We start from the raw sequence: 24,155 nt of genomic DNA, 5'->3' as shown, positions 1-24,155 counted from the left end.
GACGTTCTGGGGATTTGGCCATGAAGGGGTGCGTATTACCGTATTACCCAGTGCCCGCCCTGTTCTGGCCCCCTTAGGGACCTGGTCCGTAACCCTGCCACGGAGCATCCTTCTTGTTCTCCACCCGGTCACGTAGTGGTCCAGGAGAACTCCCCTGGGTCTAGGCACACCAGAGGTCAGTCTCAAGTGACTGATACCCTTAGGGGACTACCTGGCAGCCAGGAAAGCTCTGCCAGACGTGTCTCAGTGGGTCCTGCACACTGTAGAGCGAGGCTATTCAATTTGGGTCTCGTCTGCCCCGTTTCGACGGGGTCCTACCCTCTCTTGTGGGAACCGAGCAGGCTCTGGTCAAGAAAACACTCTCCTGAAGATCAAGGTGGCCCCTCCATCAGAATGAGAGTCCGGGTATTACAGCTAGTACTTTATAGTCCCCAAAAAGGACGGGGGTTGCGTCCTATCTGGATCTACGTCAGCTGAACCGCCCACTCTTGAGATTAAGGTTCAGGATACTGACAACTAAGCAGGTCGTGTCTCAGATCAGATCCGAGGATTGGTTTGTGACGGTGGATCTAAAGGATGCGTACTTTCATGTACCCATCCTTCTTCTCACAGAAAGTTCCTGAGGTTCGCTTTCGGGGCAAAAGCTTACCAGTAACGGGTTCTTCGGTTTGGCCTTGCCCTCTCACCCTGCACCTTCAGGTCATCTGCATTCTCAACTTTATCAACGATTGGTTGAAATTAGTGAAGTGTGTGCTTTTTCTATTACAAAGAACCACCAATCTCGGCTTTATATCCGATTTGACTACTTTGCACATGCAGCTTTCCCCTGCCCACATTGTGTCCATGTATAATGATGGATGCATCCCTCACCTATGACCGCTCCGCCCAAGGGCTATGGGAAGGGCCCCATCTACTTTGAGATGCTGGCCGTGCCTCTAGCATTGAAGCATTTTTTTCCCAGACCTCAGAGATCATCACCTGCTGATCTGTTCAGACAACACCTCGGATCAACCATCAAGGAGGTCTCAGCTTGCGCCCCCCTGTACAGGCTGGCACACCAGATTATCCTGTGGGCCCAGAGGCTTCTCTCCGTGACGCCATGGCTCAGGCGTGGCCAAGGCTACGTCTGTACAACTCTTCCCCTGTTGCGCTGTTTCCGGGAGTTCTGGAGAGAGTTCTCTGGGACGGAGTCTGTCTCCTCCTCCTCCAAGGTGGCCGGGCGAACCATGGTACGTAGACCTGGTAGCATCAAATTTTGACTGAGTACACACATTATTTCAGATCGCGGACAACGAGGCTGCGTTCCCAAAGCTTTGCGAAGCAGTGTCTCATTCCCTCAGGAAACTAGGGTTACATACGTAACCTCGAGATGTTATCATTCATCAGACATAAGGACTGTGCACATTGTTCTATTTATTTCCCAATGCAAAAATCTCTAAAAATCACATCCAAAATCTCTTCAGTGCCAATCTTGCCAGTGATTCTACCCAAGCAGCTAAGACCTAAGCGCAGTCCTTCTGCTGCCAGTGCCAGGTCCACGTCTCTGTACTTATGATATTGACTCAAGGCCTCAACACTCTTTTGCAGGTTAGTCCGATGGCGAGTTTGCGTTAGACTTGGACTACCGACCAGTGGATCTGCACACCTTGAAAGAAAGGGCAAAAATGGGAAGTTATTATAAGTGTAACTTTGTATTTGGATTGCAATGACATGAAATGTTATGATTTTTCATATATTAAATTCATATAATAATCAAAATAGTAATAAAATAACTAAGAATATAATTGCAATAACTGAATTTTTATATTCTATACCAGATTATTATTAGTTATGGATGCAGTACAATCTATTTTCAAACTAAGATTCACATATTTAAAGCATTAACAGTGAAATGGTGAAGATTCAACTCGGGTTTGTGTTAAGATCTGGTGTTTTTTTAAAATATGAATAAAAATTTTAAATGCATTATGCTGCCAAAATTAAACACCTGATTATTATGCAATTATATTTAAATCTTCACACACCAATTCAAGCCATGGAATAAGATTTCAATTAAATTTAATTCGACTACAAATGCAACTTTATTTATAAATTCAAATTAAGCCAGAATAAACAGCAATTCTTTATATTATTATTTAGATTGTAGTGGTACATTGTCCATTTTAGAATAGGGATTTCCTTTTTTTTTTTTTTTTTTACAAAAGATTTAAACATTAATAATAAAGTAATAATATATTATTAAGTTGTTTTATTAAATATGTTTTTATAACCCTTTAATGGTTTATGTCATTGCAAATATACAGACATTTCCACCATATTTAGATTCTCTCATGTGCAAATCCATTTATGCATAAACAACAGGAATAGACACATCACAATGTTTTACTTACATTGTCTTAACTCTCTCCTGCAACACTTTTAAGAAATCAGCTAGCCCTTCTCTGGTACTGCATGATAAAATACTGACTGGAGCCACAGGTAACACGTCACTGAGGGCTTTCCGGATGATGCTGATATGTTCTTTAGGCAGTAGATCACTTTTGTTAAGGATCAGGAGACGCTGCGGCATGTGATCCTGATCAGTCTCTTTTGGCAGCACATTGTTGAGGTAGTCTTTCAGGAAATCTGGCACCATCTGAGGCTCCTGAGGAAGCTGTGTTGAGTCGAGGACCACTAGAGTCAGATCTGCCACTTCCACCCTGTCAAAGAAAAAAGAAAAAAAAACGTATTATTTTTAAAACAATTCAGCCTTGTTTTATGGCTTCTACTTATGACCTGACCAGAGTGACAACTTAATCAGCAAAAAAATAGTGTTAAGATAAAAAATTTAGATTTTGTATTGGCTCATATTTGAATTTATGCACACTGACAGTTATATTAGTAAAGCCCTGTTCAACCAAAAAAAAAAAAAAATGTATGTATTATATTTTAGGACATATTTTCTATTTATTTTCACAGGTGATCATTTTTATAGGAAAAAAATTAAGATTATTAGCAGGTTAGTCCGATGGCGAGTTTGCGTTAGACTTGGACTACCGACCAGTGGATCTGCACACCTTGGAAGAAAAGGCAAAAAGGGAAGTTATTATTCAGTTTGAATAAAAGTGTAACTTTGTATTTGGATTGCAATGACATGAAATGTTATGATTTTTCATATTTTAAATTCATATAATAATCAAAATAATAATAAAATAACTAAGAATATAATTATTATAATATAATTTTTATAATATTATAATATAATTATTATAATCTGGTATAGAATATCAAAATTCAATTATTGCAGTTATGGATGCAGTACAATCCATTTTCAAACTGAGATTCACATTTTTAAAGCATTAACAGAAAGTAAAATGGTAAAGATTCAACTCGGGTTTGTGTTAAGATCTGGTGTTTTTAAAATATGAATAAAAATTTTAAATGCATTATGCTGCCAAAATTAAACACCTGATTATTATGAAATTTAATTTAAATCTTCACACACCATGGAATAAGCCATGGAATAAGATTTCAATTAAATTTAATTTGACTACAAATGCAACTTTATTTATAAATTCAAATAAAGCCAGAATAAACAGCAATTCTTTATATTATTATTCAGATTGTAGTGGTACATTGTCCATTTTAGAATCTGGATTTCCCTTTTTTTTTTTTTTTTTTTTTACAAAAGATTTAAACATTTAAAAAAAAATGTAAAAGAAATTACTTATTATTTTTAAAACAATTCTGCCTTGTTGATTATGGCTTCTAGTTATGACCTGGCCAGAGTGACAATTAAAAAAGCAATAAGATATCAGTGTTAAGATAAAAAAAAAAAATATATATATATATATATTTTGGTTGAACAGGGCTTTACTAATATAACTGTTAGTGTGCATGAATTTAAATATGAGCCAATACGAATTCTTAATGTATGTATTTTATTTTAGGATATATTTTCCATTTATTTTCACAGGTGATCATTTTTATAGGAAAAAAAAATTCAGATTATTAAAAATTACCCATCTGGTTTTATATCTCATTGTTACTGATCTTTTTCTTTTTATCTATCTATCTATCTATCTATCTATCTATCTATCTATCTATCTATCTATCTATCTATCTATCTATCTATCTATCTATCTATCTATCTATCTATCTATCTATCTATCTATCTATCTATCTATCTATCTATCTATCTATCTATCTATCTATCTACAGTGCATTCAGACTTGACCTGTATATATTACATATATCAAATATTATATGTAATTATAAAATGGCCTACAAAGGTTTGACACTTGTGAAGAGGTTTTATGGCTTCATATCCATGTTGCTACAGATGGCCTTTAATATTTCTTTAATTCAAGGTCAAAATGTGACAACAAATGGTTAAACACTGGGGCTGGACGACATATTGTTTCTCATTGAAGTGGACACTGCACAACAAAACACTCAAGGTCGGAAGTACAAATGACTAACAGAGACTGCTATTCGTCCGCACAAGCACAACGTGCACAGTGTACGATCAGAGCTTAAAGGAAAACTCCCTGGAACACACTGATTGTGTTTATAATAAACTGTGATGTGCTTAGTGAATAATTTCTGCTGCTAATTTGTTTGATAAAGCTATTTCTTCAAATATTCCTGTAAAACCTACATGGTTGAATGATGGCACACTCAACCATGAAGGAGATCACTAGCAAAAGTTACAATGAAATAGAGAAAATATTAATAATAATACCAAACATTTACAGCATTTAGTAGATCCCCTTATTCAGAGCAACTCATTTATACAACTGAATACTTGTGGGTTAAAGGCCTTGCTCAAGGGTCCAGCAGTGGCAGGCTGTTCATTTGTCATATCCACAGATTTACCACTTCTCTTCCCTTGCAAACAGAAAGGAAGATGTTCAGGTTTTACAGGATTAAACTCAACAATTTTTTTCTTTTCATATTAATGTAGGCGAAAGAAACAAATAGCACTGAGTTGGAAATGTGGACTGTAACCAGCTTAGCTAGTCACCAATTTACATGATCATGAAGGCTTTGTTGGAGAACTTCAGTATTATTGGCGTTATAAAATTGGAAGAATCGGCCAAGCCCAAAATGGCAAAATTAAGCTTATAAAATAAAGCAATATTAAGATTTTATGGTCTTAACAACAAATCAGTGATCGGAAAATTAGCAAGAAGTAAACAAACACTGTAGATCTTTACCTTTCAATCTATCCTGTGTAGATTTTACAAAATATACACCCAGTTTTGTGTTAATTTTACCTCAAACATTCTAATCATTCTTGCTTACAACAAAACTATAAAAGTGAATGTCCCTGTTTTCAGCCCAGCAGCCCACTGCAGCAAAAGTAAACAACAAATGGTGCCACAGGAGTTCTCAGGAGCTCTGTCCATTAGTTTCACTCTTGCAAATGTTTTGATAAATAATTGTTGTTAAGGCAGTTATTGCCATTTTAGGCTTTGCCCAGAAATGTATGAAAAGGTAAGAGAACTGGCTGAAGGACTAAAGTGCTGCTGCATCAGTCTCATTGGGTGGAGAAGCAAGGGCTAATTGATGCCATGATCTATCCATGTGAATTAGCATTTTAGGTATTGCACAAAAGTGGTATCAGAAGTGAAAATAGACCATCATGGTGATAAAAGGTTTAAAGTAAAAAATTTTTTTAATGAGTTTGAATTTTGTTAAGAAAGAAATCCTTGATGCAATTAAAAAATATATATTATTAAGCTATTTTCCTTTACTTTTGGAGTTCATCTTGATGTTTGAAAACCAGTGGGTGTAGTTCTGTTAACCACTACCTCTCAGTGTGTCCTCTTCAATATGTTTAAAATAAAAGCCTCTTGGTTGTTCACAATAGCAATAAAGATGAACATTTAAAGATTTCTTATCAGTGCTTTCACAGTGTGTATTGAACTAATGCCAATAGATTAAATGTGTTTACTTAAATATTAACCAATTTCATCAGCAAGTGAAAGAAAATGGGAATCATATTCAATGTAGAGGTGTGCAAACTGTTTAAAACATGATTATTTACATTACCGCTACAATCTCCATCCTTCTGTTCACCAGTGTAATCAGAAGTCAAATATACATATATGATCACTCTTATTTGTTCTCTTTTTAGATAATTTTTTTAAGTTGGACATGTATTACATAAACATTGTGTAACCCATTCGTCCATACAATCTAAAAAAGCAGAGCACAGGAAATCTACCTGAGGTGAAATTTTAAAATCATTGTTTCCACTCACAATAAGGAAAAAGTGTTTGTTTCCTTCCACCGGGCATTTAAAAAAAATATGTCACAAAAATAAAATGCCAGTGCGTTTAAATTAGACGCAGTGTTGTTTATATTGTTCACCACTTTCCCACAAGCAGTATTTACCTTTTTAGGGCACGCTGGACACCCTCTTGCTCCACAAAATCGTCCGTCTCCCTTAAACCTGCAGTGTCACTCAACAGAACCGGAAAACCTCCGATGTCCAGTGGCGCCTCTACAACGTCACGGGTGGTCCCTGGTATCGGAGACACAATAGCTGCAGGACGTTGGCCTGTGGAAAAAAACACGTGTATTTTAGGTATTTTATATATTATATTTATTTATTTAAGTGAATGTGTAGATATAAAGATATACTGTGTATACAAGACAACATTTTGAGAGTTTTCATACAAACCCTTAATAATTTTTTTTATTAATCGCTTGTATAAAATGAGAGCTTTTAAAAGGAAAACTAATCAAAACACCATGTCCCAGTGTTAATGACAAAATAAAAAAACAAGCTCTACAATTTTGAGGCAGACTGGAAACAATAACAGGAATAAAACCGAGAACTAATGAATGCGGGTCACTTGGGGCAGGAAACTCAGCGATATCCACACACCCTGTCCTGCACCCTCGCTACTGTCATTACTGCCCTGTGTGCCAAAAACACCTCGAGCATTATATACAGTTATTACGTAAGCTTTAAAACCCTAGATCTTTATCATGGCAGATTTATTTGTTAAATGTTTTTAATTACAAACAAAAACTTTCTTGACTTTTCCTTTAATCTAAACAGGTGCACTTTCTCTAACTCTACTATGTTTTTGCATTACATTATAAAGATAAACTGTATAAAAGTAAAAAAAAAAAAAAAAAGTTTAAAATGATCAAATATATGTAACCATTAATAAACAAATGAAATAAAACCAAGTAAATGGAAATCAGCAGATAGAAATGTCATTGCAGTGTCTGCTTTTTTTTTTTTCTTTTTTTTTTTTCTCCAACACACTGTGTAAGCATCTCCTGCTCATTTACAAAGCAGGAGATGATTTTACAGAGGCAGAGGAAGGAGCTGTGGCCTGAGTAATGACTGCCTGGAGTTGTTATGTCTAGCGATATTTCAGACATCAATTTATCCTAATAAACCCTGATAAGGGAACTTGAACCTACTTAATAAAACAATTGCAGGATTTCACCTCTAGTCTAGAATCGGCTCGGCCAATATATAAGGAAACACGTTTACAAACAGATGATGCTGAACGTTTCTCCAACACGTCATGACAGGACGTACGTCTCAAGTAGACAGTGACTCATTGATATGTATCTCCTGCGAATTGAACTGTGGGTTAAATATGTCTCCAACCTTTAGGCAGTGTAGTGCAAGAACATCCGTACAGTTTCTTCAGATGTGGAACAATACACTGTTCCAGAGCAAATATCTCCAAAGTGAAAGAATAAAATGCTGATCTTCTGAATAGGATGCATGGAATCTAAGCTCTTGTCTAAGACAGAGCAAATTAGTCTCTATTTTAAGTAGAATCAAACTAATCAATGAACGATATCCAGACATTGTCCAAATACGTTTCCATGCATTTAGGTCAGATCAAAATTATTTGATTATCTTTTACCAGTTATTGTTGACAATAGCAACTAATTTATAAACAACTGTTGAAAATTAATTGAACATTTGCTGTACTCTTAGAAAGACTATGGTAGGAGCACAAGCATGGTACCGTTTAAATAAAACACAATGTAAACATTTAACAAAATGAAGCAAAGATATCCAGACTTATAACTGTAAAAAGTAATGGCAAATAAGACTTAAATGGAAGCACAACTAACTTAAAAAAAAAAAAAGAAAAAAGTAAGCATCCAGGTATGTAGGTAACTAGGTATGTACTCAAGTGGAACGAAAAACTTTGCAAAATGTACTCAGTGTAATCACTGTTACATTGAAACATGACTTTTTTTTTTTTACCAAATTAGAACTGTCAGTAAATCAGTTCTCTTTCAGGAACTCGAGCTGCATCACAACGCATTGGGAATGCGACTGCGTTGTCCAAGCTCTGAAATAATGTGTGTGATCATTAAAAATTGGAAGTGGGCCGTCACCGGCGGGGTGACGTCACGACCAGGAAGTATAAAACGCACATGCAGTGAAGTTGGCGCCAGCTTTTGCTTGTTCATAAAGCGCTCTATGTGTATTTCATGTTAAATTGTTTGTCTATTTTTTAGTCAAAGAAATACAAAAATCCTGGGAGCGAGGCACAAGTCAGTTTTCGAGGGAGCACTGTGCTCGCATGTCAATGCGATTGCTCTTAGAGCCACGAAAGAGACCTTGTCTCCAGAAAGAGCCACCTTTAGCTCAGCCTTTCTGACATGTCCGAGAGAAACAAGGTCGTGCTGCTGGATGCCCCACTCTTGCCTTCTGGCCTCTTCGGTGATTCCGCGGTGGTCTAAATGTTCAGGAGTCGTAGTGGTCCAGGAGAGCTCACCGCCTTTCTTTTTTCACTTCTGATACCACTTTTGTACAATACCTAAAATGCTAATTCACATGGATAGATCATGGCATTAATTAGCCCTTGCTTCTCCACCCAATGAGACTGATGCAGCAGCACTTTAGTCCTTCAGCCAGTTCTCTCACCTTTTCATACACTCCCGGGCAAAGCCTAAAATCGCAATAACTGCCTTAACAACAATTATTTGTTATTTAATATCTTCCAATTTTATAACGCCAATAATACTTAAGTTCTCCAACAAAGCCTTCATGATCATGTAAATTGGTGACTAGCTAAGCTGGTTACAGTCCACATTTCCAACTCAGTGCTATTTGTTTCTTTCGCCTACATTAATATGATAAAGAAAAAAAAATACAAATTGTTGAGTTTAATCCTGTAAAACCTGAACATCTTCCTTTCTGTTTGCAAAGGAAGAGAAGTGGTAAATCTGTGAATATGACAAATGACTTCTGAACAGCCTGCCACTGCTGGACCCTTGAGCAAGGCCTTTAACCCACAAGTATTCAGTTGTATAAATAAAATAATTGTAAGTTGCTCTGAATAAGGGGATCTACTAAATGCTACTGTAAATGTTTGGTATTATGAATTATTTTTTCTCTATTTCATTGTAACTTTTGCTAGTGATCTCCTTCATGGTTGAGTGTGCCATCATTCAACCATGTAGGTTTTACAGGAATATTTGAAGAAATAGCTTTACCAAACAAATTAGCAGCAGAAATTATTCACTAAGCACATCACAGTTTATTATAAACACAATCAGTGTGTTCCAGGGAGTTTTCCTTTAAGCTCTGATCGTACACCGTGCACGTTGTGCTTGTGCGGACGAATAGCAGTCTCTGTTAGTCATTTGTACTTCCGACCTTGAGTGTTTTGTAGTGCAGTGTCCACTTCAATGAAAAACAATATGTCGTCCAGCCCCAGTGTTTAACCATTTGTTGTCACATTTTGACCTCTTCACGTGTCAAACGTTTGTAGGACATTTCATTATTACATATATTATTTGATATATGTAATATATACAGGTCATGTCTGAATGCACGATAGATAGATAGATAGATAGATAGATAGGTAGATAGGTAGATAGATAGATAGATAGATAGATAGATAGATAGATAGATAGATAGATAGATAGATAGATAGATAGATAGATAGATAGATAGATATCTAACAGTCAAGCAGTTTCAGAAACTGCTAGGGCTAAGGGCAGCTGCGTACAGTGTTATTCCACTGGGATTCTGTACATAAGACCCCTTTAGTGGTTTAGGACCCATGGGTTCTCACAGAAGGGCAACCACCTCTGTATGATCAAGGTCGTGCAGCGATGTTTGGAAAGATCCCTGGTTTCTATCTCAGGGCCCCGTATTGGGAGTTTCCGGTCGTCGCGGAACGCTACTACGGATGAGTCTCTCACGGGGTGGGGAGTGGTCATGAGTGGCCGCTCCGCCAAAGGTCTATGGGAAGGGCCCCATTTACTGTGGCACATCAATTGCCTAGAGATGCTGGCCGTGCTTCTAGCATTAAAGCATCTTGGAGGCACCTATCTATTAAGACAGCATTCTTATTCGCCATTTGCTCTCTCAAGAGATTCAGAGATCTGCAGGTCCTTTCCGTGGCCCCTCCTTTTTGAAGTTTACTCCAGGCATGGCCAGTGCCTTCTTGTACGCTAGAATGGATTACATCCCCAAGGTGCCCTCGGTCGTCCCATGACACGTGAGGTTACAGGCTTTCTACCCTCCTCCGTTTCAGGCCCGAAATAGAAGAAACTGAACCAGCTTGGCCCGATGCGAGCACTGGACACTTGCGTCCACAGGACGGGGCCCTGGAGGAAGTTTGAGCAACTGCTCGTCTGCTACAGCCCTCCGAGGAGAGGCCTCTCTGCTAATAAGTAAACCTTGAGCATTGATGCCACCGCATCCTCTCATGAGTCCTCTGGTCTCTCAGCTCCATTTGGGGTCAGAGCTTACTTGACCCAGAGTGTGACAGCCTCTAAGGCTTGGTCCTCTGGAGTACCCCTTCAAGACAGCTGCAACACTGCAGGCTGGTCTACCCTTCATCTGGTTCTACAACCTGGACCATAGGGCCACTCCTGGCCCATCTGTCCTTCGACCTAGCTGTGCCCACACACATTAGTCAGGGACTGGTCAGTCTGGCGTGATTGGACACTCATTCCCAAAGAGTTGTGACACAGCTCGAGTTCCTGTAAGGAACGCTTCGTCTTTTTGCCACACTGCCGGCATCCCTGTAGCGCTTCCTTCTCTTTTACAGAAGCTGACACCCGCTTCACTCCATGTGCATTTTATATTTCCTGGCCTGTGTCCAATTTTGACTGATTACACCCATTTTTCAGAACGTGGACAGTATAGTCGTGTTCCCAAAGCTTTGAGCATTGTCTCGTTCCCTCAGGGAACTAGGGTTACATACATAACCTAGAGAAGTTTCCTTTAAATGCAACAACACAAAAAAAATAAAAAATCAGAATTGCTTAATATATGCAGGGTGTTTATGAACTTGATTAAATGCTAAACTTAATCCAGTGGATTGTCATATTGCATAATCATTGGCTGGATAAGAAAAGAAACCTTAAAGATTTGTAACAAGTACACTAAATAACTTGGAATAAAATATGTTTTTAAGGGGCAATGAGATCAATAAAGAGTACAAGTATTCAATTTCAATAGTACTAAAGTAGAGTAGGTAAAGGAAACCAGGCATTTATAAACATTAATGCCACGGGCTGCTTCTTACACAGTAAATTGAAAAGGCTGCTCTTGCCCACATTGGTTGATCCGGCTATGACCACCTGTACACCATTGCGCAGTCGCTCGCCTCGTCGCTCATCAGAAAGATGCTTCTGTATTTCCACTTGTAGCTTCGATGCTGCAATGTCCACTGCATGGATCGAAACAAAAGCATTGCATGAGAAGATTCAACATTTAACTACTCCAGGAGAGTTTTAATAATGTTAAGAATTATATTGAGGTTACCGAAAAATATATAATAATAAAGGGCGTGACCTTACATGGGGTCGCTTGAGTTACAAACAGGGTTGCAGGAGAACTTCCCACTTTTATTTCTTTTACTAATCAATTTTAGAAAATTTAGAATTTGTGTGTGGTAATATCTTCAAATGAATCACAATCAGACAAGCCACAATTTAAATGACTACAGTACATGTTTCTTTAGCCTTTTTCATGATCCTAATACACTGTGCTAGAAAAGTTATTTAACACCACAAACTGACAAATTTCCCTGTCCTTTTACCTCTTTTACATACATTGTGTGTTTAAAAAAATGGCAAATTTATCTATTGTCTTGAACTGTCACTGAGCATTAACACTTACTGGTGTTTCAATTTTAAAAACCTTTCAAACCTACCAAAAGGTCTGTTTTGTGTAGCAGTTCTCCAGGTTATCTACTGAATACCTTTAAATGTCAACTCAGTTTTAAAATAACAATAATCATGTTAACAGCAGAAAAGTTTCAAGAGAAACTCAAACTCATCCGTCTCCCCAGCAGCACTATGCATGAAATCACAACTGTGAAATCTTTGCCAGAACATTTTTATAAAAAAAGAAAAAAGTGCACACAGTTGCCAAGAGTTTGTAAAGCTGTTATTCATACTAAGAGAGGATTTTTCAATAAAAAGAAAAGTTTAACACCTGTACATTTTGTGTTTGGTTAAAGTAGGTCTTCATACCATTAAATTAACTAGTTTGTTGTATAATAAACAGAATAAATATGCATATGCAAAAGGCATTAGACATTTTTTGTTCTCTCAAAGTTACTTCAGGTGTCTTTGTTCAGTTAATGGTCCTTATCTCCTCTTTGGGGCAATAATACTTTGGTAATTGGTTTTTAAAGATTATTCTAATGAAGAAAATTTAATATGAGATGAATGTGTAACTACTGTGTCAGAAATTTGGCGGATGTCCATAAGTTTCTGTACACCTGACCATTTTACTTACATTTGCTTTTTAAAAAACTTTTCCAGATTTATTACCAACTTTGCTCTTAGCATAAGCATAGTTTATCCGGGATGGCTTTCTACTAGATATTGTGTGTCTGTGGGACATTGTGGTCATTCAGCTACAAGAGCATTGGTGAGGTCACAAATTAAGAGGCACAAATGTCATGGGATGCAGTCGATGTTCTAGTTCAACTCAAGCTAATATAATTTGTATAGTGCTTTAAACAAAGGACTCGTCAGAGAGCTAATTTATAAAAATCTGAATATAATATTTATGGGGTTATGGTCAGAGCTCTGAGCAGGGCACTAAAGTCCTTTCATTCAAACCTGGATAAATGTTTTTGGTGCGCAAACAAGCTCAGCAAAAACATTTATCCAGGTTTGAATGAAAGGACATACACACACACACTTTATTTATACTTTTTTTATAAATATATCTATTTATTTATAGAATATATCTATATCTATACACATACATATACGTACATATACATACAGTACAGACCAAAAGTTTGGACACACCTTCTCATTCAAAGAGTTTTCTTTATTTTCATGACTATGAAAATTGTAGAGTCACACTGAAGGCATCAAGGGCTATTTGACCAAGAAGGAGAGTGATGGGGTGCTGCGCCAGATGACCTGGCTTCCACAGTCACCGGACCTGAACCCAATCGAGATGGTTTAGGGGTGAGCTGGACCGCAAAGTGAAGGCAAAAGGGCCAACAAGTGCCAAGCATCTCTCGGGGAACTCCTTCAAGACTGTTGGAAGACCATTTCAGGTGACTACCTCTTAAAGCTCATCAAGAGAATGCCAAGAGTGTGCAAAGCAGTAATCAAAGCAAAAGGTGGCTACTTTAAAGAACCTACAATATGACATTTTTCAGTTGTTTCACACTTTTTGGTTATGTATATAATTCCATATATAATTCCACGTGTTAATTCATAGTTTTGATGCCTTCAGTGTGAATCTACAATTTTCATAGTCATGAAAATAAAGAAAACTCTTTGAATGAGAAGGTGTGTCCAAACTTTTGGTCTGTCTTCTTCTTCTTCTTCTTCTTCTTCTTCTTTCGGCTGCTCCCATTAGGGGTCGCCACAGCGGATCATCCGTCTCCATACCACCCTGTCCTCTATATCTGCCTCTTTTACACCAACTACCTGCATGTCTTCCCTCACCACATCCATGAACCTCCTCCTTGGCCTTCCTCTTTTCCTCCTACCTGGTGGCTCCATCTTCAGCATTTTTCTACCAATATAATTCATGTCCCTTCTCTGCACATGTCCAAACCATCTCAATCTCGCCTCCCTCACCTTGTCACCAAAACATCCTACATGTGCTGTCCCTCTAATAAACTCATTTCTAATCTTGTCCATCCTCGTCACTCCCAACGAAAACCTCAACATCTTCAGCTCTGCTACCTCCAGCTCCACCTCCTGTCTTTTACTCAATGCCACTGTCTCTTATCCATACAACATCGCAGGTCTCACCACAGTCCTATAAACTTTCCCTTTCATTCTTGCAGATACTCTTCTATCACAAATCACTCCTGTCACTCTTCTCCACCCACTCCACCCTGCCTGCACTCTTTTCTTTACTTCCCTAACACACTCTCCATTACTTTGCACTGTTGACCCCAGGTACCTGAACTCCTCCACCTTCTCCACCTCTTCTCCCTGCAACCGCATCACTCCACTGCCCTCCCTCTCATTCACACACATGTACTCTGTCTTACTCCTACTGACTTTCATTCCCCTTCTCTCCAGCGCATATCTCCACCTCTCCAGGCTCTTCTCAACCTGCTCTCTACTCTCACCACAAATCACAATATCATCTGCAAACATCATAGTCCAGGGAGACTCCTGTCTGACCTCGTCCGTCAACCTGTCCATCACCACTGCAAACAGGAAAGGGCTCAGGGCCGATCCTTGATGCAGTCCAACCTTCACCCTGAACCAGTCTGTCGTACCTACTGCACACTTTACTGCCGTCACACTGTCCTCATACATGTCCTGCACCACCCTCACATACTTCTCTGACACACCTGACTTCCTCATACAATACCACAACTCCTCTCTCAGCACCCTGTCGTACGCTTTCTCTAAATCCACAAATACACAATACAGCTCCTCCTGTCCTTCTCTATACTTCTCCATCAACATCCTTAAAGCAAATAAGGCATCTGTGGTGCTCTTCCTCGGCATGAAACCATACTGTTGCTCACAGATGGTCACCTCTTCTCTCAACATGGCTTCCACTACTCTTTCCCATAACTTCATGGTGTGACTGATCAACTTAATTCCCCTGTAGTTACTGCAGGTCTGCACATCTGTACTGTATGTATACACACACACACACCCACACACCCACCCACACACACACACATACATACATACATACATACATATATATATATATATATATATATATATATATATATATATATACACAGTGAGGAAAATAAGTATTTGAACAATCTGCTATTTTGCAAGTTCTCCCACTTAGAAATCATGGAGGGGTCTGAAATTGTCATCGTATGTGCATGTCCACTGTGAGAGACATAATCCAGAAATCACAATGTATGATTTTTTAACTATTAATTTGTATGATACAGCTGCAAATAAGTATTTGAACACATGAGAAAGTCAATGTTAATATTTGGTACAGTAGCCTTTGTTTGCAATTACAGAGGTCAATTGTTTCCTGTAGTTTTTCACCAGGTTTGCACACACTGCAGGAGGGATTTTGGCCCACTCCTCCACACAGATCTTCTCTAGATCAATCAGGTTCCTGGCCTGTCGCTGAGAAACACGGAGTTTGAGCTCCCTCCAAAGATTCTCTATTGGGTTTAGGTCTGGAGACTGGCTAGGCCACGCCAGAACCTTGATATGCTTCTTACAGAGCCACTCCTTGGTTATCCTGGCTGTGTGCTTTGGGTCATTGTCATGTTGGAAGACCCAGCCTCGACCCATCTTCAATGTTCTAACTGAGGGAAGGAGGTTGTTCCCCAAAATCTCGCAATACATGGCCCCGGTCATCCTCTCCTTAATACAGTGCAGTCGCCCTGTCCCATGTGCAGAAAAACACCCCCAAAGCATGATGCTACCACCCCCATGTTTCACAGTAGGGATGGTGTTCTTGGGATGGTACTCATCATTCTTCTTCCTCCAAACACGTTTAGTGGAATTATGACCCAAAAGTTCTATTTTGGTCTCATCTGACCACATGACTTTCTCCCATGACTCCTCTGGATCATCCAAATGGTCATTGGCAAACTTAAGACGTGCCTGGACATGTGCTGGTTTAAGCAGGGGAACCTTCCGTGCCATGCATGATTTCAAACCATGACGTCTTAGTGTATTACCAACAGTAACCTTGGAAACGGTGGTCCCAGCTCTTTTCAGGTCATTGACCAGCTCCTCCCGTGTAGTTCTGGTCTGATTTCTCACCTTCCTTAGGATCATTGAGACCCCACGAGGTGAGATCTTGCATGGAGCCCCAGTCTGAGGGAGATTGACAGTCATGTTTAGCTTCTTTCATTTTCTAATGATTGCTCCAACAGTGGACCTTTTTTCACCAAGCTGCTTGGCAATTTCCCCGTAGCCCTTTCCAGCCTTGTGGAGGTGTACAATTTTGTCTCTAGTGTCTTTGGACAGCTCTTTGGTCTTGGCCATGTTAGTAGTTGTATTCTTACTGATTGTATGGGGTGGACAGGTGTCTTTATGCAGCTAACGACCTCAAACAGGTGCATCTAATTCAGGATAATACATGTAGTGGAGGGGGACATTTTAAAGGCAGACTAACAGGTCTTTGAGGGTCAGAATTCTAGTTGATAGACAGGTGTTCAAATACTTATTTGCAGCTGTATCATACAAATAAATAGTTAAAAAAATCATACATTGTGATTTCTGTTAAACTCTAGAATATGTCTCTCACAGTGGACATGCACCTAAGATGACAATTTTAGACCCCTCCATGATTTCTAAGTGGGAGAACTTGCAAAATAGCAGAGTGTTCAAATACTTATTTTCCTCACTGTGTATATATATATATATATATATATATATATATATATATATATATATATATATATATATATATATATATATGAATGAATAAGAGAGAGAGCGAGAGAGAGAGAGAGCGAGAGAGAGAGAGAGAGAGAGAGAGAGAGAGAGAGAGAGAGAGAGAGAGAGAGAGAGAGAAAGAGAAATAATCTTTTTGGTTTCTTGTGAACAACTTTTTTTCTGCATTTTGTAAATGTAACCTCGTATCAAATCTCATTTTTGAGTACTTCAACCCACTTTGAGATAGAAGTACAAAATAAATAAATGTTCATAACATAAATGATCTTGCCAATTCTATTGAGTGCTGTATCCAGCAAAATCTCCTAAACTTCAGATCAAAGCCAGCATCCGTTTGCACTTCAGCTCCTAGCCACTGCCAGCCAAGCTGATGTCACTCAGAGGAAGGAGATGGACTGTGACAGCCTTGTTCCTTGACGCATGACAAAGTCCTATAAACTCTCTTGAGGAACACATCGCAACACAAATACAATGTGTCCCTGCCTAATACAGATGCAGGGGAAATGATAACAGGTACACTGAGCACGTAGTGAGGAATGTTATTTTTTTCGTACTGCAAAGCTGCATTGAAACATTAATCTGACCATTTCTCCAAAAGGAAACTGACATTTCAACACCTGGACTACAATAATACAGTGGTTGTGAAACAGACTTCCTGGTGCAAACAGGAAGTTTTTTCATTTTGTACTGGAAAAATATGCCTTAATTGCTTATCTTCTCAAGATTTTGAGACACACCTTGATTTAAGACTCCATCCTCTATGAGCTCATCCTCACTGAAGTCAATGAAAGCTTCCAGGTGCGCTAAACACTGCAATCAAAAGAAAACATACAATTATTTGGTTAAAAATTGAAAGAAAGTTATTTTTATTCTTAATTTGCTCCAATTGATTAAAACACGTTTTCCATGCTAAATTAAATAAAAGAGTCCTTGAAGATTTTACTACTTTTTTTCAAATGAACCTTCCCCATTTGAGGATTTAATTTCTCTGCCTTGGTCATTGTGAAAGCAAAGAACACTGACATGCTGGCTTTAATCAACACAGGCTGTAGAGTTGGACTAAATCCAAATGGTGGGATGTTTTTCAGACCTCCCAGGAAAGGTCGGAAAACACAAACAAAAAAAATAAGAAAAAAAAACATTACACAATCCCAAACATAACCGTTGCCAACAACAGCATTGTTACTACTGCTACTTATCAAAGAAGACTGACATCCATTTTGTGCGATACAAGTTTTTTAAACAAACTGGCACTAATCATTCCTTTCAGTTTGAAGCAGTTCACAACTAGAATAACAGCAAAACAACTAAAATATAATAACTGACATTTTAAGACATATTATACAGACACCTGATCATTACACCCATGTGGTTCAGCCCCAGGCTGTTGCCACAAAGTTGGAAAACCACAACTGTATAGGATGTCTTTGTATTCTGTAGTTTTGAATTCCTCTTTATTAGAACTAAGAGCCCGAAACCTTATCCAGCATGGGAGTGTTTCCGTACACAAAGTGAGCTGCAGAAAAGAACTCGAGAGTCCTGTAAAGATCCCTGTCCTCATCCCTACTAAACACATTTGGGTTGGAATGAAACACGGACTTCACCCCTGAACTCCTCAATCAACATCAGTGTCATATCTTACTAATGCTCTTGCAGGTAAATAATCACAAATCATCACATACAGAAAATACACAAAATCTACTGAAAAGGCTTTCCTGAGTAGAGTAGAGTAGAGTAGAGGAGAGCTCATTATAAAAAAAAAGTGGACATTATAAAAAACAATTGGGTAAATCTTAAATGAGATGTTTAAAATGCACATACAGGTTTATTGGTCTGGTGTCCACAAACATTTGGACGTAGTGTACCAATCTTTCATCTGGTCAATGGACAAGTAGTTCTAAAATAATCATTGTCAAAACAGCATAAATGAAAAATAAATGTGCGAACAAGATGTACAAATCAGTTTGGCTTCTAACAAATCAACACTTAAAATCTGCTAAATGATTAGGATGTGTTACTGAGTAGATTAAAGATAGTATTAGTTTTAGATAAAGGTCACTGTTTTTTATTTTTTATTTTTTTTTAAAAAAGCAAAGATAAACAAACAAAGAAATACTAATCAATTAAATGTTGCATACACAGACCTCCTGCTGCCTTATTTATATTACGTCACACAATTATCATAGTAGTAGCAAAGCAATAAAACACTTAATGCAAATAACTTTTACATATCAGCAGGTATATTCATTTTAAAATAGTCCATAGTGCCATTTATTAGAACAGAAGCAGAAAACTTGTTGGACTGACATCGGACTTCTAATCAGAGGGTTGTGAGTTTAAATCCCAGTGCTGGCAATCTACCACTTAATTTCATTTACTTTCTATACCACTTCTAACAATGGACATTGTACCAAAGCAGCGTTGCAGAATTAAATAGATTATCAATACAATTTTTACTTTTACCTTGAGCAAGTAACCCTTAACTACTCACTTGTACAAATGAAATCATTGTTCTTGATAAGGGTGTTTGCAAAATGCCACAAATGCAATCCCAGATTGAATATCTGAACTAAACTGTCCAAAGCGTTACGATATTAAACTTCAGTTTTAAATTTCTACAAAGAAAAAAATCGCTACAAAAAATACAAGCATGTCTAACAGACTTAAGAACGGCATAGATGTCCTTATTTTAAATACTATGCAATCTGCAAAAGTTCCTGCATGCTTTACACTGGACCATTGAAAATATGTGCTTTGGAGTGCTTGCAAAATTCCTCTGTATGAGACCAGCGAGCCACCCTGTCACTCAAATCCCTCAGGAACATAAGAAACTCTGGCGTACACCCATGGCAGGATTTCCTGCCTCCTGAGCTGTGCTCCTCACCTACTGAACAGCTCTGGATAAGATCCAAAACACAAACAGGCAGGAGAAAAGAAGGTATGCACACACACACACACACACACACACACACACACACACACAGGTATGTACACAGTGACAAGCTCCAAAATACACATACAACCACAGTATCAACCACACAGTGACATCCACTGTGAAGTCCACATACATACACCCACAGTGACATACAAATAAATAGAAACATACACACAAACACGCACACACACGCACACACACAGACCTACAGTGACATACAAATACATAGAGATATACACAAATACACACATACACCCACAGAGACATACAAATACATAGATATACACACACACACACACACACACACACACACACACACACACACACACACACACCCACAGTGACATACAAATACATAGAGATATACACACACACATAAACCCACAGTGACATACAAATACATAGAGATATACACACACACACATATACACCCACAGAGACATACAAATACATAGATATACACAAAAACACCCACAGTGACATGCATTCTTTTTAAAGAAATTCTATATCAAAGACATTTAAACATGTGCACCTGCAAACACACAAACACACACTCGCATTCTCAATACTTCAATACTGATTGATAATTTATTAGAGGCACTTCAGTGTTTTAGTCCAACAACGCCACCTTCTGATGTACTGAAATCTGACCGGCTGACCTGCATTCTAAGCCAGTGTAAAATCCTCAACACAACTGCACTAGTAAACACATCACAATAAATTTAATTCTGCATAATAGAACAAGGTTTTAAGGTCATGTTACTTAGCAGCCAATGCTTAACAAACTGTACTGAATAAAGAACAAAAATATCCATTGCAACATTGTGAACATTTTGTAATAATATTACAGTACTTTTGCTGTCATTGACATTATGTGTTAATATACTAAATTAAGAGACGTGCAGTATTAATGTAATATTACTACTGTCTGTATGTTTGATACTGACTTGGACCTAATATTGCACCTGATTCTGCTATTTTGACATAAAAACTTAACATACATGTTTAAGCTGCTGACTCCAGTCGTTGTATAGGCGCCCGAGGTCCCCCGCCATTTGCCTGAGTGCTTGTCTTCTCTGAGCTTCAGTCTCTGCATGGATTAAATCCCCCAACCCCTCTACTTCGGTCAAATCCAACTTTCCAGCATGGAACGCACGTCGGGTAAACTCCCCTGCCTCTGCAGGTCGCAGCCCGGGCAGACTCCCTAAAATGAAAATACAAATAAAAATTTATGGTAGAGTTGCAATATCTGTGGAGTCAGAGGGGGAATGTATACTGAACAAAATTATAAATGCAACACTTTTGTTTTTGCCACTATTTTCTATGAGCTGAACTCAAAAATTCAAGACTTTTTATGTGTACACAAAAGGCCAATTTCTCTCAAATATTGTTCACAAATCTGTGGTCTCAGACAATGTTGGAGATGAAGATGCTGGATGTGGAGGTCCTGGGCTGCTGTGGTCACACCCGGTCTGCGGTTGTGAGGCCGGTTGGATGTCCTGCTTAATTCTCTGAAACGCCTTTTATTGTGGCCAGCCTGAAGCACATCTGTGCAATAATCATGCTGTTTAATCAGCATCTTGATTTGCCACCCCTGTGAGGTGGATGGATTCTCTCGGTAAAGGAGAAGTGCTCACTAACATAGATTTAGACAGATTTGTGAACAATATTTGGGAGAAATTGGCCTTTTGTGTACATAGAAAGCTCATGAAAACTGCTTTTTGTTGTGTTTAAAATTTTGTTTATTATACAAAAAGAACCAACTGTTATTGCTATCTTGTGGGTAAAAATGTACAATGTAAAACCCATTAATGCTTCATTAAAAATAATAGTCATACCAAGGGCTTGTAAAACACCATTAATGACAGCAGGTCCTCCATGTATGTGAAACTCAGCACTGTCTTCTCCTGTGAAACTTTGAGGACCTTAAAGAAAACACAAAGTAGACTATAAGAATATAGACCAATATTAGATGCCACAACACGCAACATTGGTGTATATACATTCATTATTTCATACTGTTGAGTGCAAAAGTTTGCATACTGCAATAATAATGAAACAAACAACGCAAATTGTTTATCTTCCTACAGGATAATGACCAACAAGTAGGTCTCAAGGCCAACAGTGTTAACAGAAATGACTGTATACAGGTTTAATACTTCTTGATACAAATTCCTATGCCTTAAATATCCCTAAATGGACCTTCAGATGGGAAAAATAAGTGATTGAAAAAAAGCAAAACGTGGACTTTTTGGGACCCTACAGTGGTGAAGAGTGTAAAATTCCCATCTCATAGCTCCAGGGTCCCTGGTTCAATCATTATCTTAAGATGCTGTCAGTGTTGAGATTAACACAATATTCCTTCAGAAAAAATGTCAGAAGTAAAAAATAGTGTCTTAATTGCCCCCAGGTGTACATACACCAACCAGGCATAACATTATGACATTATAATATTATGAGCGATGAAGTGAATAAGACTGATTATCTCATCATAGCACCTGTTTGTGGGTTTAGAAGCAGGAAAAATTGGCAAGTGTAAGGATTTGAGCGAGTTTTACAAGGGCCAGATTGTGATAGCTGGACGACTGGGTCAGAGCATCTCCAGGACTGCAGCTCTTGTGGGATGTTCCCAGTTTGCAGTGATCATTATCTAACAAAAGTGGTCCAAGGAAGAAACAGTGGTGAACCAGCAACAGGGTCCTGGGAAACCAAGGCACACTGATGCACATGGGGAGCGAAGGCCCGTGTTGTCCGATTGAACAGACGAGCTCCTGTAGCTCAAATTGCTGAAGAAATTAATGTTAATGTTATGGCAACAAAAGGGGGACCAACAAAATATTTGGCAGGTGGTCATAATGGTATGCCTGACTGATGTGTGTAAACGCACACATGGTACATGCACTTTGGCGCTGACCAGAATAAAATGGTTCTTTGTGATGACTGAATAAATGATTTTTTATTAATTTTTTTCTTTGGTCTGTCTCTGCATGCACGTTTAAGTTTTTCATTTTTAATAATGGTGTGAACGTGCTTACATGCACTTCTACAGTTTCATGTAAATATGGATAAGATGACTCATAATTGACAAACAAAGAAATGTTTTTTCAACATTCGATTTTCGTCCAGAACCTGCAGAATACAGCAAAAAAAACAAAAAAAAAAACAATAATAAATATAATTAAAAAAAAAAAAACGTTGTGTGAACCGTCAGGAGATGAATCCTTATCACGATCTCTGATCACGCACCTGGGAACCACAGAACAAGGCCCCGGTCCAGCAGCTCCTGAGATGTGGGGTGGGTGATGTTGCGGAGGAGCGCAGTGCGGGGGTTCGGCGCGCGCTTTAGGCTGGTCAGTGCGCGCAGAGCTCGGGCAGCATCCGGTCCGCTCACGCGCACGACGGCTACCCCACAACGACCTCGTCCTGAAGACAAAGCGAAAATTGTGTCCTCGAAACCGGTGACAGGACAGCTGCCGAACGGTCTGCACAGCCAAGCCTGACCAGAGACGACAGGACACCTGAGGTACACTCGTCGCCTATGGAATTAAACATGTAGAAGGTTTATGGAGATGTTCGCCATCTTGATCTCGCCATTTCCACACGCTATAGCGACTTACAATTTAGCTAGAAATCCTAATCGATTTATACGCACAAACGTATCTCACAAACCTGACGACGTTTTTAAAAAGGCCAATAATCCTCCAGCAGCCGGCAGGTGTCATGCTCAGCTTCTGCTATTTTGCTAACGATGCTTTTTGGTTAATATTATAATCAAAGGATGATATTCTGATTACACCGCTCGATTTTTGCATTTAACATCATAATCCTTTTTTAGACACATTTCCAATTTTTAAATACATGCAGCTGAATATTACGAAGAAAAAAAAATCCTGCAACACGTGAAGGTCTATTTTCCTTTTTAAAATCCAATGAGGTTGCGGTTCTTTTGTTTTCCCTGAATTTCATTGGTCGGCGTCACTCTAACTCAAGTCTATGTGCGCCTCTGATTCGTTGTTTGTGCCGCCGATCAAATCTGACCACGCCTTCGTGCGTTCTTATAAAGTGTCCGTATTGACACTGTAAATGTAAATATGGACAGATCCGGTTCTTAAAAAAAAAAAAAAGAAAAAGCATTTTTTAATGGCTTAGCATTATTATTCCTATTTCTTATGCTTAAAAAAGCAATCATTAATGTTAATGTTTGATAAATTCATACTCACAAATATCTAATGATAATTGGGCTACCGGTACAAATGATTTATTTTGTTGCCAATTTGTCCAATAAGATAAACATTTAAAACTCAAGCTATAAATTGGAAATCTACAAAAATGTCATGCGATCTTAAAAAAAAAAAAAAAAAAAAAAAGATAATTGTATTTATATATAATATAT

The 24,155-nt window shown here is 38.4% G+C and overlaps 2 protein-coding genes across 2 annotated transcripts in view; one reads left to right on the top strand and one right to left on the bottom strand.

The window, feature by feature from the left end:
* Positions 1–1,393: 1,393 nt before the first annotated feature.
* Positions 1,394–23,711, bottom strand: gtpbp3 (GTP binding protein 3, mitochondrial). The gene is made up of 9 exons (XM_083558548.1): positions 23,432–23,711; positions 23,009–23,298; positions 21,601–21,687; positions 20,764–20,966; positions 17,565–17,637; positions 11,523–11,666; positions 6,382–6,547; positions 2,391–2,699; positions 1,394–1,645 (listed from the first exon to the last, which is right to left on the bottom strand). The coding sequence occupies exons 1-9, from the start codon at positions 23,482–23,484 to the stop codon at positions 1,414–1,416; spliced, it is 1,557 nt and encodes a 518-aa protein (XP_083414674.1). The 5' UTR covers positions 23,485–23,711; the 3' UTR covers positions 1,394–1,413.
* The window catches only part of ano8b (anoctamin 8b), a 36,606-nt gene continuing 35,525 nt past the window's right edge, over positions 23,075–24,155 (top strand). Inside the window, exon 1 of the mRNA XM_083558441.1 lies at positions 23,075–23,285. The gene's annotated coding sequence lies outside the window, so the exon portion shown is untranslated. The remainder of the gene's footprint in view (positions 23,286–24,155) is intronic.

The sequence above is a fragment of the Silurus aristotelis genome (genome assembly GCF_946808225.1).
Source record: "Silurus aristotelis genome assembly, chromosome: 13".
NCBI classification, from domain to species: domain Eukaryota; kingdom Metazoa; phylum Chordata; class Actinopteri; order Siluriformes; family Siluridae; genus Silurus; species Silurus aristotelis.
The sequence above is the reverse complement of the archived record's forward strand: the minus strand, read 5'-3'. Positions and strand labels throughout refer to the sequence as shown.

What these genes read in the sequence shown, in the direction of transcription:
- gtpbp3 (XM_083558548.1), bottom strand. Translation starts at nt 23,484, where the DNA reads ATGACACCTGCCGGCTGCTGGAGGATTATTGGCCTTTTTAAAAACGTC. An exon ending in CCTTGTTCTGTGGTTCCCAG is followed by an intron (nt 21,688 to 23,008) that starts GTGCGTGATCAG and finishes GTTTTCTTTAAG; the next exon opens with GTCCTCAAAGTTTCACAGGA. An exon ending in TGGTGTTTTACAAGCCCTTG is followed by an intron (nt 20,967 to 21,600) that starts GTATGACTATTA and finishes TTTTCATTTTAG; the next exon opens with GGAGTCTGCCCGGGCTGCGA.